The sequence below is a fragment of the Melitaea cinxia genome, chromosome 19 (assembly GCF_905220565.1).
Source record: "Melitaea cinxia chromosome 19, ilMelCinx1.1, whole genome shotgun sequence".
Taxonomy (NCBI): Eukaryota; Metazoa; Arthropoda; class Insecta; order Lepidoptera; family Nymphalidae; genus Melitaea; species Melitaea cinxia.
In genome coordinates, this window is record NC_059412.1 from 1137383 (window position 1) to 1156876 (window position 19494).

A 19494-nucleotide genomic window follows, 5' to 3' on the forward strand; every position below is an offset into this window, starting at 1 on the left:
TTTTATCTAAAATATATCGAGTTCTGGTGCTACTTTGATAACGTAATATCAACCCAGTTAAATACGATTTACGATAATATATGTATGATTATCATATGAGACTAATCTATTTTATAAAAATGATAGTTAACACGTGGTTCAATAAGTCCCGAGACTAAGTACTAAAAAAAAGGTCTTTTTTATAAAATTAATTTTTATTCATCAACATAGTCTCCTTCAAGAGCGATACAGTCCCTCCAACGCTTTTCTAACTTTTCTATCCCATGTGTGTAGAACGATTTGTCTTTGGCTTCAAAATAAGCCTCCGTTGCTGCGATAACTTCACTATTTGAGTCAAATTTCTTACCCTGAAGCATTTGCAAACAACCAGTAATCGCTGGGGGCCAAGTCTGGCGAATAAGGGGGATGAGGAAGCAATTCGAAGCCCAATTCGTTAATTTTGGCCATCGTTCTCACGGACTTGTGACAAGGCGCGTTGTCCTGGTGAAACACCACTTTCTTTTTGTTCATGTGAGGCCGTTTATCCGCAATTTCGTACTTCAATCGCTCCAATAAGCACATATAATAGTCACTATTTATATTTTGCCCCTTTTCAAGGTAGTCGATGAAAAGTATTCCATGCGCATCCCAAAATATAGACGCCATAACCTTACCGGCCGATTTCTGAGTCTTTGGACGCTTCGGGCGGCTTTCACCAGCCGCTCTCCACTCCGCTGCCTGCCGATTGGATTCCGGAGTGAAATGGTATATCCAGGTTTCATCCATTGTTACATACCGACGTAAAAATCCTTTTTATTATGATTCATCAGCGCCAAACATCGCTCTGAATCATTGATACGTTGTTCCTTTTGATTAGTTGTAAGCAAACGCGGCACCCACTTAGAAAAAAGCTTTTTCATGGCCAAATTTTTATGTAAAATAGTGAAAACACTACCAGCTGAAATCTTCACTATCTCGGCTATCTCTCGCACTTTTACTTTCCGATCTTCCAATACGATTTTGAGGACTTGGTTAATATTTTGTTGAGTCACTGCTTCATTTGGACGACCTGAGCGTTCCCCATCATTGGTGTCCATGCGACCGCGTTTGAAGTCGGCATACCACCGACAAATGGTTACTTTAGAGGGAGCTGATCCTGCATAACATTTTATAAGCCATTGCTGTGCTTCAACGGTATTTTTTCCCATTAAAAAACAATGTTTTATCAACACGCGAAACTCGTTTTTTTCCATTGTATCGAAATTACAACCGTAGCGTCACATAAATGTTTCAAAATCAATAATTTTATTGTTCCATTTTTAAAAATTTGACACATATTCTTGTATTGATAGCCAGTACTTTTTAAAAATCAAAAGAGTTTTTAATATATGCGCCATTTCCAGGTTAGTCTCGGGACTTATTGAACGATCTAGTATGTGGTGCTGTGTGTGAACTATGGAAAAAGTTTAGTATGGGTTTCAATTTACAATTAAGTATGTTAAGTTTTATTTTGTACACGTGGCTCTTATGTCAAAATCATAACGAGCATGGTACATTTAATATTATGTTATTAAAGTTTTAAAGAACGAACTACTTACATATATGAACAAATTTTGTAAGCAAACTATAATTTTCTTTCAATATAAATATAATGATGAATAATGATGTTTTTTTTTTGCACATTATGAAATGTTCTAATATCGACACGTTGCTCATAGCAACACAAACGAAGGTCGCTATTATCAAGATGTATTATATATATTGAATATACATACTGATAAAAGTTACTAATTTTTATTAATTGTTACTATAACAAGGTACGAAAACTCCTGTTCGTATTTTTATAATATAGCTTACAAATATTATTTAATAGAAACTTTCCCACGTAATGTATATATTAAAATAAATATATAAATCATTATCGGGCGGCCGTACCTACATTATCTTAAAAACACACGCGTCAATCATACCGAACTCAGCTTCGTTGATCTCATCTCGTATATTTTCTCCGCGGCTATGATTGGATAATATATTGCCTACCTTAGGTTTCAGACGGCTAAATTAGTACCATCCTGTTTTGAGGGTCGTAATAGCTACAAATCCCGTGTCTTGAACATTGAAATACTTTTTTTAATGTCTCCAATGTGTTTTTATAGAATATTTGGACGGCCTTCGTTGGTTTGGTTCCATTTAGTTAAGCAAAGAAAATATTGTGAATCGTTAAAGTACATAATATATAAGTTATATAATTTTAAAAGTTTCTAGACTCTATTCAAATAAACGTTGAAGTCCCTTTAAAACTTTTTTAGAAGTGTAGATGAAGAAAAGATTGTCAAATATTTCTTTTATATTTTGCTTTTCCTTATACGCCTTAGACTGTAATATCCCACTGGGCATAGGCCTCTTTCCTCATGTATGACAAGGATAGGAACTTAATCCACCACGCTGCTCTAATGCGGGTTGGCGGATATATTCCCTATGATTATGAGTAATGATCGCTATCAGGGTACATGATAACAACCAGGACCGACGGCTTAACGTGATCGTATTATTTTAATTTTGGACATTAGGCTTGTTGTGATATGTCCACAGCGTGTGTCGCGCAGGCTGTATCGTATCCAGCCTTTTTATCGAAACTATCAAACAAGTCATTAACTATTACGATTTATACGAGTAAAGCAACCATAATCGTTAGCCAATTTGACGCTTATGTAACCGAGACTAAACCGCGTTCCTCATAAAATGTTCTCAAGCATACATCTGCGCCGTCTAATCGTAAAAGTCAGCTGGCGTCTAGTATAACACTAGCAGTAGGTATAATGAATTCCGATGTATGCAATGAATTCAACTACAATTGATATACACAACGTCATGTGGAAGCAGGTCGAGACGGTCAAAATACGCACTGCGGCGAGAGTGTCTGCGCTTTATTAACTGGTAAATTCAGAGAGGGAGGGCGCAGCGGGAAATATCTTGCTTAAGATATGGAGCAGCACGACTGGGGACATACCCCAACATTACAGAAGATCACAGCTAAATAACGCCGCGTTGGCGCAACGGTTACAGCCATGGATTGTACCTGTTGCGCTGGCAGTTGCGGGTTCGATCCCTGCACATGACAAACATTTGTATCTTTTGTCTTGTATATTTTGTTTTGTATTGTCCTTGTGGGTTTCCCCACCGTGCCTCGGAGAGCACGTTAAGCCGTCGGTCCCGGTTGTTATCATGTACACCTGATAGCGATCGTTACTCGTAGTAGGGAATATATCCGCCAACCCGCATTGGAGCAGCGTTGTGGATTAAGCTCTGATCCTTCTCCTACATGGGGAAAGAGGCCTATGCCCAGTAGTGGGATATTACAGGCTGAAACTGAAGCGACAGCTAAATAATACTGCTCTCAATTAGTGATTTATTACTGTGGTAAGGTCGCCAAAGCCCATGTGGAGGATCGGGGTCTAGGGTCAGCGGCACGCTTGCATTGCTCCTATAGACCGTCGGTATGGACACGTTTGCCATCTTTGTAGCATACAAAAATGTAATTGTATCACTCACATATGCACTTCGCGTTTGAATTTCGATAGAAGTTTTTATCGCAGTGCGCTTGTTATCTTTTGTTTGCATAATAGATTTTGCGAATAATTTCGCACGGAATTCTATCGCCGTGCGTCCCCTATCAGACGCCCGGAATGCGTCATTCAGTTTGGGTCGGTCTTTCGTTGCCTACATAGCTATAAATGTATGAGTGACGTGCATTGTTATAAATATCGACGTATATATTGTGACGTCATCATTTATTTGCGCCTAGTTTAATAATAGACAGAACTTCCGGTTTTATTTAATTTTTTTGTTTTAATATTTGCCAATGTTGACGTTGTGGTTATCCTATGCTTCTATTTTGTTAGTTATAGTTTCGGCTTTGTAACGGTAGCTAGAACATGTTTACTATCCGCATCCCCCGTTTACAAAAGACAGTCACGTACCAGAGGCACCGGGATTACCAGACTCATAAAGTGATCCATACATGCTGAACAAAATTGTTTGTTACGTTTTTACTTATACTAATGACAGTACACAATTATTAATAACATTCGACAATTTCATAGTTATAATAAAAATATTATGAAATGATAATAATAAGTCTCTAAATTACCTACTGATGGATATAGGACTCTTCCTATACAGAGCATTTGTACAAAGAGTAATTTATACCTAATGGTTGACTTAACGTTATTTATGTTGCACGGTGGGGGGAATCTTTTTTTTAACGTGAGGAAAATCCATCATGGACACCCTCCGGCATAAAGGGGCACCGGAGGGGAGTCAGACTCTTACTGAATAAAAACCATCCACGGGTGCCACTCGCTCGCCATTGCCGGAGTCGCAGGAATTCAAAATTCTTCTGCAAACTCCGGCGGACTGTGGGGGAACCTGCAACAACATTTACCCTGACCGGAAAACACTATTTGCCCAAATGCAAATATCCGTTCCGAGCGGGAATCGAACCAACGACCGTTGATTTTTATGAACCAGTGTTACACACTGATTAAGATTTTTTGTCGCTTTATTTGCTATAAACGACGAATAATTCATTATTACGTTAACAATACACATGGAAATGGATTTATGTAATAAAGAGGGTATTTCCAAAATAACAACCATTGCATATAATAAATAGATAATTTATTTAAAATTGTTTTGTTTCTAAGTAAGCTAGAAATGAAGCTTCCTCGTAGTTTTCTATGTACTTTACCGCGCTAAACTATATTGATCTGCTACGTCAAATAACATTTACTTGGTACCAGTCTCCGTTTATTTCTGAATCAAACAGTAGCAAAAAGACTTTCTGCTTTCGTGCAAACAATTGTTAACATAAGGCTTAAATCGACTCCCTAGATATTTAAGTAAATATTAATGTCTGTGACTGTTGGAAATACTGGAATTACATTACTGTATTATTATTAGATTTTGCACGTTGTGTAGACCCCTCGCGTGTACAGGGCAGGTGTTACGAAACGGTTGGTTGCGTTCTAGACAAGAAAAAAAAATACATACAAATTTGCATAGTATTTTGTGTACTTACAGATGCGAAGTGGTTTACAAAATATCTATATCTAATATATAAAATTCTCGTGTCGCTGTGTTTGTAGTTAAACTCCTCCGAAACGGCTTGACCGATTCTCATGAAATTTTGTCTTTACCGGGTACGTTTGAGAATCGAACAACATCTATTTTTCATACCCCTAAGTTATGGGGGGGGGGGGGATTGAGAAGGTTAATTAAATATATGGCAAAACAACGTTTGCGGGGTCAGCTAGTTGTTTTATATTAGTTCTTGTTTTAGATTTATTTGTCAGGCTCTTACAATTCTTGTGTACAACTGACTTGATTAATTGACTGTACACATGAATTCAAATAGACGAAGTCAAAAGTGAAAAACAAAATGGTTTTTGGGTGTATAGATTACACAGTGCTCTCTAAAAATTTTAAACTGTGTTAATAAAATTGGTCTGGTCACAGTTTTGTTAAAAATATTTTAAGTTTATTACAACTGTTTTAATCCTCGCTCATGATCAATTTTCGTACAGGCAAAATTGATGCATGTCGTGCTCTATGTTATGTTTATATCGTTATGTTTTTCTGGAGACGCCTCAGACTTAGGCCTGGAGCATAGATCATGTATTGAAGATCGTTAGGTGTGAAGCGTTTATTTACTTACAGAGTACCTACCGTAGATATCACTGGTACATACATGATTGTAACAATGAGACTTTGTAATGGTATAAAGTAGGGAAAATTAAACTTTCTACACGAGCCAACTTCAACCTAGACCTCATCTTTGCTTTCCATCAAGCTAGATTGTAATCAAACGCAAGTTTATTACAGTGTGTATAATTATTTTCTATAGCTTTGTGTTCTACATAAGTATACTTAGAATTCTATTTATTACAAGATATACCCGTGACTTCTAGAAATTCTGGGCATTCAGAGAAATCCTAAAAGGAAACTACAGCTTGCACTTGAAAAGGAAAATATTTGATACATGCCTATTACCCTGCTTGTTGTATGGTTGCCAAACCTGGATATTTACAAATAAAATAAAACAAAAAATCAAATGCAGTCAAACAGCAATGGAAAGGAGCATGTTAAAAATTCGAAGAATACATAAAATTAAGATCGAAAACATTCGTCAAAAAACTAAACTACTGATGCTCTCAGGCACGCACTCTTGCTTAAGTGGAGATGGGCCGGGCACATCTCACGATACTCCGACAGAAAATGGACCATTGAAGCCACGCGATGGAAAGGACCAATGGGAAAGAGGAATGTTGGCAGACAATTAAGACGATGGGCTGATGACATAACACACGTCGCAGGTAACGATTGGATAAAGTCAGGCAAGGACAGGGAGTTATGGAAAAGGATGGAGGAGGCCTTTACCCAAATAGGGGTCCTTATCTCATAAATAATACTAACATTTATTATAAGTAACCTTTCTTAAACTAAAGCAACAGCTTACTAACAAACATTGTAAAATTTTGGAAGTGAGATTTGGAATAAATGGCTTTATTATTATTATTATTATACCCGTAACTTCATTCGCCTTTCATTCATCCTTTGGCAGGAACCCACTGAATTTTGGGATGAAGTGTACTATATCAAACTTGTGGTATGAATTCAAATAATACTGAATTTCATTCAAAGTCGTTCAGTACTCTTTGTATGCGGTTACGGTACAGAAAAAACATCTACTATTATCTATATCATCTACGATCATTTACTCCAAAATATTTCTTATCCTCTAAAACAACTTTAATAAAACAAAAAAAAAAAAGTTCTGTTACGAGTTTTATTATAAGTGAAGATTTACCATATGAATAAGGAAGTATGAAACAGAATGAGTTCCTATTTGAATTATATGTTTATTAGTTTCACAGAACTTACTGTGTTAATGTTGTTAAGATTAGACGGGTTGTGTTTAATGTTTCACCTCTACAGTTATAAGGCTGCATAACGTTAGACTCCCGAGACACTGGTACATTTTTGAACCGACTTCCAAAATGTAGGACGGTATCAATTCGACTGTATTTTTTTTACTGTTTTACCCTAGAACTTTTTACTGGTTTAACCGAATACGAAGATTTTTTTTTTTTAATTTAAACGTGATGTTCCTATTTAGGTTTGATATAGCTCTGACATGTGCTTTTTGAGTTATTTCTAATAACGCGTATATACTTCACAATTTTTTCGTTTGCGACTTGTTTTTTAAATATGATAAACAATGCATCCATAAAATTTATTTTGTTCAAACAATAAATGCTACAATGATATTTCTTAGATAAGTTAAAGCAGATTATAATGTTTAACATGCTATAAGCTGTTCGACAATTTTCAATTCCAATATCTAAATCTGCGGGTTTTCCTATTAAAGATAAAGTTTTGACACAACTTGTATAAATTTAAAAAGATTGTACCAAACGAACGATAATAATAGTATAAACTCTGAATCTTTCTGCCGTCGAAATGCAACAAATAAATTTAGCAAGCCAGAATTATCTGCGGATTTGTTGGGGATTTATGTGATAGTATATTTCCTTTGAAACTAAATATATTTTTGCGATATAATTGTATCTTAGACGTATACGTTATGTTTTTTCAAGCTCTAGCGTGTCATTATTGGAAGTTTTGAGATTGATACCGCTCGATAAAAAAGTCGAAAGACGCGTCAGTTTAGAATTTTTTTTTTAAATACATATATATTAACATCATCCAGGGGTCTTAGTTGCCCATGCCATTTTACTGCATAAAATATTTGTAACCGTTATACAGCGGTTTTTTTTCTTCCTTTCTCGGTTTAGGCTAATTAGAAACGAGATGGTCCGATCAAAGGTTGTTTGTAATTAGAGACTGCATAATCAGTGTCTTTAACGCATAAACCGGTCGGTGTACTTATGTGGCATAACGTATAAAATTTACAATACAAAAACTAAACTACATATGCCTTTGAAACGATTTCAATACAAATTACTTAGATAGCAAATTATACGATAAAAGATTACTACGAGATTCTGATGTCAAAACTTGTTCACTTATCTGCCTATAGAGTAAAATTGACCAGTGAAGGAAGAATGATAAGAATTTTTAATTTTCCTAATTCTTAGTTTACTTAGAAACAAGAAAAATTTTGTTTGACGCTTTAAGCTTTTGTTGCACACTTTTGTGCTTTCTTAAGACAGTACTGATAGATGACTTGAACACTGACGTAAGTTAAAAATTATATGTAAAAAAAAACGTGAAAACGAAAAAAAAGTGAGTTAAAAATTAAATAAAATCAATTCTACGTGACATTGTCGAAATCATCTGTGTTCATTTGGAACAATTGAAAGCCATTAACCCTAAAAAAGAAGAAGAAGAATAAAATCAAATCTACATATATGTATACACGCACAATACGAAAATACTCAGAATATGGCAAATATCTGTATAGTCTAAATCTAACCTTTATAATAATCATGTTGTCATCGAAACTTCGACTGCTAGCATAATAGTCGGTTGCTGTGATCACTTCCGCAACCTATCGTCAAGACAATTATCGTTTATTTATTCCAATTTTACCTAAGATCTTGTATCTGAGATTAGTTTCCCACATAAGCATACATATGGCCTAAAAAAACCTAATGATCAAAAGTACCATCCTATCAGACAGGTCACGACTGTAAAACTTCCTGTTTCTATTGTTCGAAGTTCAGCTGCGGTGCGAGGTATTATGTACCTTTTTAGGTCATACGCGTTCTTTCACTGCTCCGAACATAAAACAAGACAATACTTGGAGAGTTTTATTGCCGGTCCGTTTCGGCCACACTCGTGCAGTTTAATTTAATGTTGTATATCTCGAGTTGTGATATTATTTTTGATAAATTAAAATATGGGAAGTTGACTTTCATTGTTATTAGAGTAACTTGATATTATAGCTTATGAACTTTATGAACTTCTGAATAATAAAACTCTTTTTTTGCATACCACTAAGAATAGAAGAGAACAGATAAGTAGAACATATAAAGAAATATGTACTGTATGTTACACCTGACTTGCTGATTATTGTAAATAAAATATTTAAAAATAAAAGTTAAAATGTAAATATATTTTGTAGTATTTTGTTGCTATGAGAGAGCTCACGAACGCGCTGTACGATGATGATACGTGAACTGATGTATGTTGCTAATATATCGTGTAAAATGTTGATCGGGCGATATCTATGTGCGGCTGAACCATACATGTACAAAGGTTGTATCGTTTGGAAAACGATTTCTTTTAAACAACTTTTGGGTCAGGATATGGGTACAAAAAAGGGAATTAAGCAGTCTTTATGAAAATTATTTATTTTTATATTATAGCAAGAATTATTAAAATCAGTTCAGTAGTTTTCGTACATACTGAGCATACCAAATGAACCTTTCCTACCCAATTCGTAACCCAGTACATTAAGGATTAATTCTTAATAAGGAAAAAGTTGAGTTAGTTTTCTACCTTAGTCAAGTAATAAATTAATTACGAAACACGCCGTGTCACGTTATTTCGTATAATTAAATTATTTAGCTTATCGTCTGTGGTAAAGAAGCAAGAGAACGTATTATTTATTGAGGGAACTAAAAATCCACTAACAACGTAAATGTAAGTAGGTTAATATTTCATTAAATAATATTTTACTGAATCGATCCCCTTGTTTATAACGTATATAGTGTACGGACTAAAGTCAATATACGTATAAAGCAAATATATTTCGTAATTAATAGTTGATCGTTAAAGTTATTTAGTTTTAAAACACTTGTTCTAAAATTAAATTTTTTATACCATATAACTATAAGAAATAGTATTCAGCCTGCAATATCCCACTGCTGGACATAAGCCTCTTTCTCCGCGTAGGAGAAGGTTGGCGTATATGTTCCTTACTATGAGTAACGATCGCTATCAGGTATTTATGATAACAATCGGGAATGATGGCTTAACGTGTTCTCCGAGGCACGGTGGGGAGACTCACAAGGACAGTCATCCAAACCGTAAAGAAATATTTGCACGAATACAAATATCCATTGCGAGCGAGAATCGAACCCGCAAATCGTCGGTATTTTAGACGACTATTCGAACCAACTAGACTATTTGTATTTTGATTTATAGTATTTGTATTTTGATTTATAGTATTTGTATTTTTATTTTTATTTTATGATTTTATTGTAAACTAGCTGTATCAGCGACATCGTCCGCGTAATTAAAAAAAAAAAAATTGTTCAACTCGCAGAGTTACAAATTAAAAATATTCCTAAAATAAAAGTAGCCCAAGTTACATTTTATTACATCAGCTATCTGTTAGTGAAAGTCCCGTCAAAATCGGTCCAGCCCTTTCAGAGATTAACAATGCATTTAGTTAAAAGCAGTTATTTTAATATTACAAACAGACGCTCCAATTTTATTTATTTGTATTGAATGGATACGGATAAACCCTTCTTAACCTCTCTAACTTTCTCTTTAACCTTAAACTTGTATTGTAGTCGTGTTCGTTAGGTGGCACATGGATACCTTAATTTTTCCGACAGGTCAAAGTTCCCTTCTAGCTCATAAAATAATGAATCGATTATTTTTTATATTTGTAAGGTTCTGTATTTGTAAATATAAGAAATTAAATGGAGGGAACGTTATGACAATATTACTTTATCCGTTGTTTATTTGCGATCGTTTGTCATAAAAAAAGCACTTATGTTCACTATGTTCTATAAACACGCGATTTTTACTCAATGGGTAACGCAAATTAATATTTAGACTGTCGTAATCGAAAGGGCAATGGAATCTATTTAGCTAATGACCGAATTTTATTTATATATTATTGTGCTACATCAAAGTTATATTTCTTGTAAGCAAATGTAGAGATAGATCAGTTATCAGTTCATTATCATTCAGATAAAGATCTGTGGCTGATAAAGTTGTCTGACGTAATATTTTTATCTCAGACATTTCTATTTGCAGTGTGAAAATTGTAGTTTTTTTATTTGCAGGGAAATAGTAAGTTCAATATGTTTTTCTATCGTTGTTGTACAGTTTTTTGTTCTTTTTGAGTTCTTCCAATTAGGCGTCTGTTAACATTCGTCCATACTTACGTGTTGGTTAGGTACAAAGAATATCACAGAACCCGCAATGCAGAATATTGCTTTACCTTACGACTTGGCATTAGCACCATTAAAAAAAATGAATTTGAATTTTTGATATTTAATTAGTTTCTACGTTCGCCTAAAATACGCAGCTTATTTGTATTTCACCGTGCCAAGATCACTGAAAAAAAATCTGGACAGTAGGAGGTTATGTTGTGATAAGTCTAGAAGATTGATTTGAGAAAACCTAACCTTCGGAACAAAGATATTTTTACAGGCGACCTCGTTATAATTGTAACTATATTCTGGTTATAACTTCAATTTCGAAACAGTTATTAGATAATAAATATGTAAAGCAAAACAATATGCTTTATTGCAAAGGCGAATATCGATAACGGACTAAGGAAACCTGTAGTGATAAATGATAACGTTAAACTTCTACAATGACTCGATATCATGATAACGATAGACGTATGCAAGCTGTGAGAATACTTAGTAATTGTTTAATATTACGTATAGGTGCTAAAACTTTCACATGACGCGATTTTATATTTTCAAATCTGCTTACTAATACAACACCGGCATACATACTCGTATGAAGAAATAATTCTGTAATTCCATACTGTTGCATAACTTTATAAATTAATTGCACGATTGATACAATTTTCAATAAAAACAAAGCACATTTTTTTACAGCGGTCACCTATCGATAATTCTTTGTGTGGCTGATAGAGATGTTTTTAATCATAATATTATATTATTATATTGCACGCATCCGTCCCGTTACCTACGATGCAATAAATCTACAGTTTGAGTCCTCAATTGGTCCGGTCTGCGGCCAACCGCACTCATATGCGCCATATAGAGTATATATAAAATATAATATAAAACCAGGGATAGATAGATTACTGGAAAGGGCCGTAAATCTCCCGGTAATTTAGTAAAAAACAAAATATTTGAAAACATGTTTCATTCACATTAATATTATAAATCTTAGAGCTTGAATGTTTGTTTGTTTGAACGTGCTAACCTCAGGAAGTACTGGTTCGAATTGATTTTTGATTGGCTATATAATATTACACACCTTTACCTTATTATCTTTTTAATTTAGGCAGTGTGTTATAAATATCTCACGTATTTAGATAAGTTTTCTCCTCAATACAAGAATATTTTGTTTTGTTTCCACGACCGTTCTACTTTACATAAATATGAGATGAGATGGCCCAGCGGAGCAAACACAGCCGGTTCGTTTAGGCTCAAATATGGGTTAGCAGGGTTGTATTTCCTAGTGTTCTTTTATAACATCTTTGCTTAGAATTGAAATCAACCATCAAATGGTCTAAGGAAAATGCTGAGATATACATATGTGAAGATAAAGTACATCTAGCGTAGCCGGATAGCGTGCTGTTAGTTACAAAAAATGTTTCAGTTAATCTTGGTACCAGTTTTCATTTTACTACTTTTTGACTTAAGAAAATAAAGATCTTAATTTCGTTCTATTTTTTATGTGTGTGTTACCCCCCCATCTATTTCCCAATCCCATTTTAATTGAGCGGGATCTGACGAGTTGTTTTAAACCCGGTTTGTTTTGTTTGAGAACAAGCTCAATTATTTATACAGAGTAATAAATAAAGTCTTAGTATCAATTGATTTGTCTCTATAATACCATTCTAGTTAGCCCGTAAGTCGCTTGCGAGTAACAAATCATGTAGCCTTCAGCGAACACCGACTTTCACTTAACCGGTCCCTTTGTCCTTCTATTATACGAACATCTTTAGATTAATAACTTGTTTTTATCAATAACTGGCGACCCGCCCTGGTTTCGCACGGTTGCAAAAACTATCAGTGTTCCTCCACTATATTATGCACGTATTATACACGTAAACCTTCCTCTGGAATAACTCTATTTACTGAAGAAATCTGCATGAAAATCCGTTGCGTAGTTTTAAAGACCTAGAGACAGCGGGAAGCGACTTTGTTTTACTATGTAATGATTTGACAAGATTTTCAATCATCAATCATTACAGCCTATACAGTCCACTGTTGCACATAGGCCTCCACAAGTTTACGCCAAAAATAACGTGAACTCATGTGTTTTGCCCATAGTCACCACGCTGGGCAGGCGGGTTGGTGACCGCAGGGCTGGCTTTATCGCACCAAAGACGCTGCTGCTCGTCTCCGGCCTGTGTATTTCAAAGCCAGCAGTTGGATGGTTATCCCGCCATCGGTCGGCTTCTTAAGTTCCAAGGTGGTTGTGGAACCTTGTTATCCCTTAGTCGCCTCTTACGACACCCACGGGAAGAGATGGGGTGGCTAAATTCTTTAGTGCCGTAGCCACACAGCACAAGATTATACGTGACTGTTAATAAAGGATTTTCAATTTATATAGCTCTTGTGTTGCAAATTTGGAAACAACTAATTAATATTTAGCCCTAAACCTGAGCGAATTGTTTTAGTGAGCGATATGAAATAGTTATTTTTTTAATTATCTGGTTACTTAGTATTATTATGGCTATAGTTAAAACAGTAAACGCTCGATGAATATTGTCCTTTACGCTTTTCCTATTACAGAATTTAAGATAAAGTCTAGTTTGATATGACACAAAATTTAGAATGTATTTAATAGGAAAGCCCAGCTATGTTTGTGCATAAGTGAGTAATGTGGAATTAAATTGTGGTTTAAGTGACGTTCTCTAAGTTTCCTCGTGCAGTTAGTTGGCAACCAGCGAAAACAAACTAGGGTTGACTCTTAGGGGATATCCATTAATTACGTTAGCTATTTTTCGATCAGCTTAGACTCCTCCCCCTCCTAGGTGAGATTTAGTGAGATTTGCCTGGACCCCCCTTACGCGAGGTAGACGCTGAATATATGGGCAAATAGAACAAAAAATTTTTTTTTTAATATCGTTATATTTTATATTTTTCTCAAGTTTATGTGAGATTTTTGACTAACCCCCCCCTCGGTTTAAATGAGATTTAGTGAGATTTCATTGGGCCCCTACCCCCATTCTGAGTTCACGTAATTAATGGATATCCCGTAAGAAATGTTTACAATTGCAAAAATTTATCGTCAATATTTTATCAAAATTACTTTCCCCTTTTGTTGTTATACAGACTCGTATAAGGTGATGTTCCACACCCCGCTAAGGGTGAAGTTCACAACCCCTTAAAATTCTTAACATTTTATTAACATAGTCTCTACAGTTAAAGATTAATTACGTTGTTTTAATTTACTTAAAGAGTACGAAGGGCACAATGTATAGTAGTAGTATCTCAACCTTGATTATAATGTAAGAATTTTCTATGTAATAATGTAGTTTATCAGTTACGATGGCAACAATAAACCACATAATATGTACCACATACCATTTCTAAGCTATAGTAGTTAAAAAGTAGTTCAGGAAAAAAATAAGTTTATAGTTTAGCGTAAATAACACTAGACATAGACATACAAAATCTATAATATTTGCCATGTAATGCCCCATTTTATCGTCTAGTTTTTTATCGTTGATATAATCTAATTCGGTCTTACATTAATACGATAAGTGGAGCTGAGCCAAACAAAGTTGTGTAACGATTATCAAATACTTTTGTCTAGACAGGTCAAGACGTACTTCGCTTAGTCTGATCACGTGACGAATCGAAACCTTACGGCATATTTCATACATCATTCCTTTAAACAATTTCGTCAATCAATAACAAAGATAGTAATATATTTATGTCTAGGATAGCAGACATTTTTATTGGATTATGTTATACGAGTATGACGTAAGGAGTGAATAATATTTGGTTTAATGAAAGTTCTATAGAATAATGTAATACTCGTTAGGTCAGTTAGCTGTTACGTTGAGCCACTGTGGGCGATTGTTTTCAATGACACCATTAAACTCACTCGAAACGGAATACATTAGTTTCTGTTTAGTATTGAGAAATTAAAAAAATGTGTTTTATACTTCGTATATATGTGTGTATGCATATGAGATTTGCTTGTTCCATCATAATTATTTTGAAATATTTGGTACCTTTTGCTATAATATTTATTTGTCGGTCATATTGCTTAGTAACATAATTTCAGAATATATAATATAAATCTGTAGGTAATGTACGTTGTACAGTATCTTAAAATAACATTTAAAATAAAATATGTTTAAAAACATTTATATATTTTTTGTCAGATATGGTAATGGATAGAGTCCCCATTTGAGATAATTTTTATGTTACGTCAGCGACACAGCGATAAGAGGCTTTAGGTTAAAATGTAGCTGTTATAATATTATACGTACTAAATATATTTTTATACTATTATATTTGTGTGCCTTGGTATATCAATTGAGTATTGGCTATAATAATGTATATATTTGCATTTTATAACTGTTTATGAGAAAATAATTGATTCTTATTAATATTTGAATACAATATAATTATTCCTGGCGTAACCTTAATACGAACTGTGAATGGGCAAATTTAGTAAGGAGTAGGTAAATGAAAATAAATGTGCCAACCCTTTTGTTTGGCAGTGATATAAAGCGACATTTCTGGATACTAGAGAGCCGTCGGAACACTGTAGGCACCCGGCAGTATATTGTATGTTACATTTTCACTGTCAAACTGTTGAATAACTCATAAGGAAGAGACAAGTTAATATTTAGGGAAGTATATTGATTATTAACCGACTTTAAAAAATAAGTTAGGTTTTTTTTTATTTTTTATATCACTAGGTCGGCAAACAAGCGTACAGCTCACCTGATGGTAAGAGATTACCGTAGCTTATAGACGCCTTCAACACCAGAAGCATCGCAAACGCGTTGCCGACCAAATCCCCAATCCCCCCCAGGAGCTCTGGTCACCTTACTCACCAACAGGAACACAATACTGCTTGAAAACAGTATTATTTAGCTGTGATCCTCTGTAAGGTCGAGGTACTACCCCAGTCGGGCTGCTCCGTATTTTGAGCAGGAAATTCCTGCTGTGCCATACCTCAGTCAATTTTATGTTCTTAATGTATATGTAGGTACTGTTTATAAATCTGAATAGTTTGTTTGTTTAAACGCGTTAATCTTAGGAACTATAGGTTCAAATTTGATAAATTATTTTCGTGTTGGATTGTTCATTGACCGAGGAAGACTATATGGTATTTTAATAGTTTAGTAGGTGAGGTAGGTAGGCCCAAAAATAGTAATTATATGAACAGTTGAATCTTTAACTTTATACACAAATACAATTCCGCTAACAGAAGCTGCGCAGATGTAATGTTTAAATGCATTTTGTTACGTTTTTACCTGCTCGAGATTGTTTACTTATTCATTCTGACATTGACCTTCGTCAGAGCAGGCGCCACTTGCGATTTCCAAACACCAATTTTAAACTCTTTTATGTTTAATGAGACGATAAAACTTTAAAGTTTAGTCAGCCGATATGTTCTTACGGTTAAAAATGATTCAGTGTCTGTTCTTTTCTTATCAACGTTTGAAAATGTCAGACAGTTTTCGTAATTAGTTCAAGTAATGTTAGTTTTATGACATTTTAAGTAGTCTTGAATTTTTGATGTATGGGCTTTTTAATTTTTTTGATACTGCTCAGATATACACGTTTTACTTACTTCTATCAATTAATATGTACGCGCTTTACACACACGTTGAAGTTTATTCGATTACTTAATTACAGGATTATGGTAGCATAAAGTGTCACGGTCACGGGTCAGTACTTCCATGACCATGGTTGCTGTAAAGTATCTGAAACGTCGGGCATGTAAATAACATAATAAACCGCGATAAAATCTGAAAAAGTTGTTTCATTATAGGTAATGAGTGAAATTCGTGTAAACATTAGAAAATAATCTTTCTTGGTTTTGTATTATATTCGACATTGATCGATATCAACAAATATGCAAATTCAAAACCAACATTCAACTTACTACTACTATATACTATATTACTACTACTATATATACTATACTTGAAGGGTTTTATAAGACTATTTTCTTTTTTAAATTTTGTGTGGTCGTAATAAATATGATTTAAAACATAAATATGTTTTTAAGTAATTATTAAAATGTATTAAAAGTATATAATTTAAAAGTTTGTTCATCATACTACATATTATGTATAAAATTAAAGCCCTCATATACCTATGTAATTTTAATAATTAATAAATTTACAAAAACAAAAGCAATAATAAATTTTTTAGTTGTTGATGTCGGTAGAGCAAGCAATTAACCTATAAAATGATATATAATTTATGTGGAGTACCTAATTGTGAGGTTTTTCTTAATAAGTAGGGAGGCAAACATCCTTAACCTTAGCGTATTAATAAAATATGATGCGGACTTACGTATATGTGCCAATATTAAAATCTGAATATGTATATTTATTTGTTTGAATGTGCTAACACGATAAACTAAAGCCTGTTTGTTGAGAAAGGTCATAGATTACATGACAACGTGCTCATAGGTGCGGATTAGTAAACATGGACGTCAAAGCGGATGAAAACGAAAGAAAAATGTTGTTTGTATTAGTTTTCACGTACTCATAATTTATAATATAAATATTCCAAATAAAATTTAAGCGATTCGTTTTATATACTAAACTCTATGTCAGCCTTTACAATTACGTCTTTTATAATTACATCTGAAAATATGAGCGCTTTTAGGTAGCTGTATAAATGTCTCATTTTCAATAAAGAAAAGCAATTTACTTAAATTAATTGGGTACCTAATTTCGTTAAACTGTGCCATCGATTTGTGTGTGGTATTTAGTTTATAGGATAATTAAGTTTTTCTCTTAATTGCCTGTTAAATTGCGGATAAAACGCTATTTAAAAGTAAAAATAGTCTATAGGTACCTATCTAATGTTAGGTACTTGCTAAAGAAAAAGATTTTACTTTCAGGAATAAAATCTTTAAATCGTAAGTTTCACAATTAATACATTTAATTATATAATAATACTAGTAATAAAAAAAAATTATTACCCGTAAGTATCTATGTACGTAACGGATCATAAATTTGTTTTTGCAAATAACAATTTGAACCACACTATAATTAAATCGAACGGTGTATGAAACAAGGTAAAGCTGTATTTTCTATCATCTCAAATGCATAATATTACAGTCTTGTTAGAAATATGCTGTATTCCAACTACGTCGATTTATCGCACCGTGACTAAGCGCTCTTTACGGAACTAACTTAGCAAGTAACACAGTTGGAACACCGTGTCGAACCGTGCACGACTGTGCGTAGCGGGAAAGAGCCGTTATCAAAATGGCGGCGCGTGGCCCGCCAGCCATTCCGAGCGAGGGTCGTTGACGTTACCGTATCTCCTATCGTCAGCGTGGCGTGTCTATCGATTCGAAACTATGAACAAAAACCGGTAGCGACATCTAACGTTGCGTTTCAGAAAATGAGTGTTATTATGTTGTTAAGAGATGGCGCTTTTCGGCATTATATGTATTATTTTATTATTAATTAAGTTTATTTGGGTAAACAATTTTGTTATTGGTGGCATTAATTTATATCTGACTAAATATGTAAATAGAGATGTTTGTTAAATGAATGAAAGTAAAGATTGCTCTAAAATATAATTTGAACCTTTAAAAATATAAATAAACTTACTTTTTAAATGTTTATAATTAAATATTTCACTACAATTAATCTGTCAAAATATATGGCATGCCTGCTCTATTTTGTCTTAAGCAACTCTTGAATTTTTTTAAACCAACTTCAAAATAGAAGATGGTTCTATGTTCTCATATATGTTTTATAGTTTCTAAATGCTTGTTTCTTTTGTTAACAGTGTAAAGACTTCGAGAAGGTCGGCGCCACGATTGCCGTCACACCTTGCGATGTCGTTGAAGAGGCCGATATTACATTCTCTTGTGTGGCCGATCCACAGGCGGCGAAAGAGGTATTACAAAGACAAGCCTATATAGATATATCGTTCGCTTCAGCCTGTAATATCCCACTGCTGGGCATAGGACTCTATGTAGGAGAAGGATCTTAGCTTAATCCACCACCCTGTTCCGATGCAGGTCGGCGGATGTATTTCCTACTATGAGTAACGATCGCTATCAGGTGTACATGCTAGCAACTGGACCGACGCGACGGCTTGAAATGCTCTCCGAGGCGCGGTAGGGAGACCCACAAAGACTGCATAAACACCCAGACAACAGCAAACATCTGTGTGGCCAATACAAATGTTTGTCATGTGCGCGGCTGGAATCCGCAACCGCCAGCACAACAGCCACAACCCGTGCTGTAACCGTTGCGCCAACGCGTTGTAAAAATATAAATATGTATAAATACATTGCTATTCGAAAGGGGAGAAAGAATGTGTGGATTTATGTACTTGTTATTTTTTATTACAAAGTTTGTTAATTTGGGAA

General features: G+C 34.3%; 1 protein-coding gene across 1 annotated transcript in view; it reads left to right on the plus strand.

The window, feature by feature from the left end:
• The window catches only part of LOC123662616 (putative oxidoreductase GLYR1 homolog), a 106826-nt gene that overhangs the window by 74967 nt on the left and 12365 nt on the right, over positions 1-19494 (plus strand). The window contains exon 8 of the mRNA XM_045597432.1: positions 18906-19016. Coding sequence (XP_045453388.1) covers positions 18906-19016 — 111 coding nt within the window. The remainder of the gene's footprint in view (positions 1-18905; positions 19017-19494) is intronic.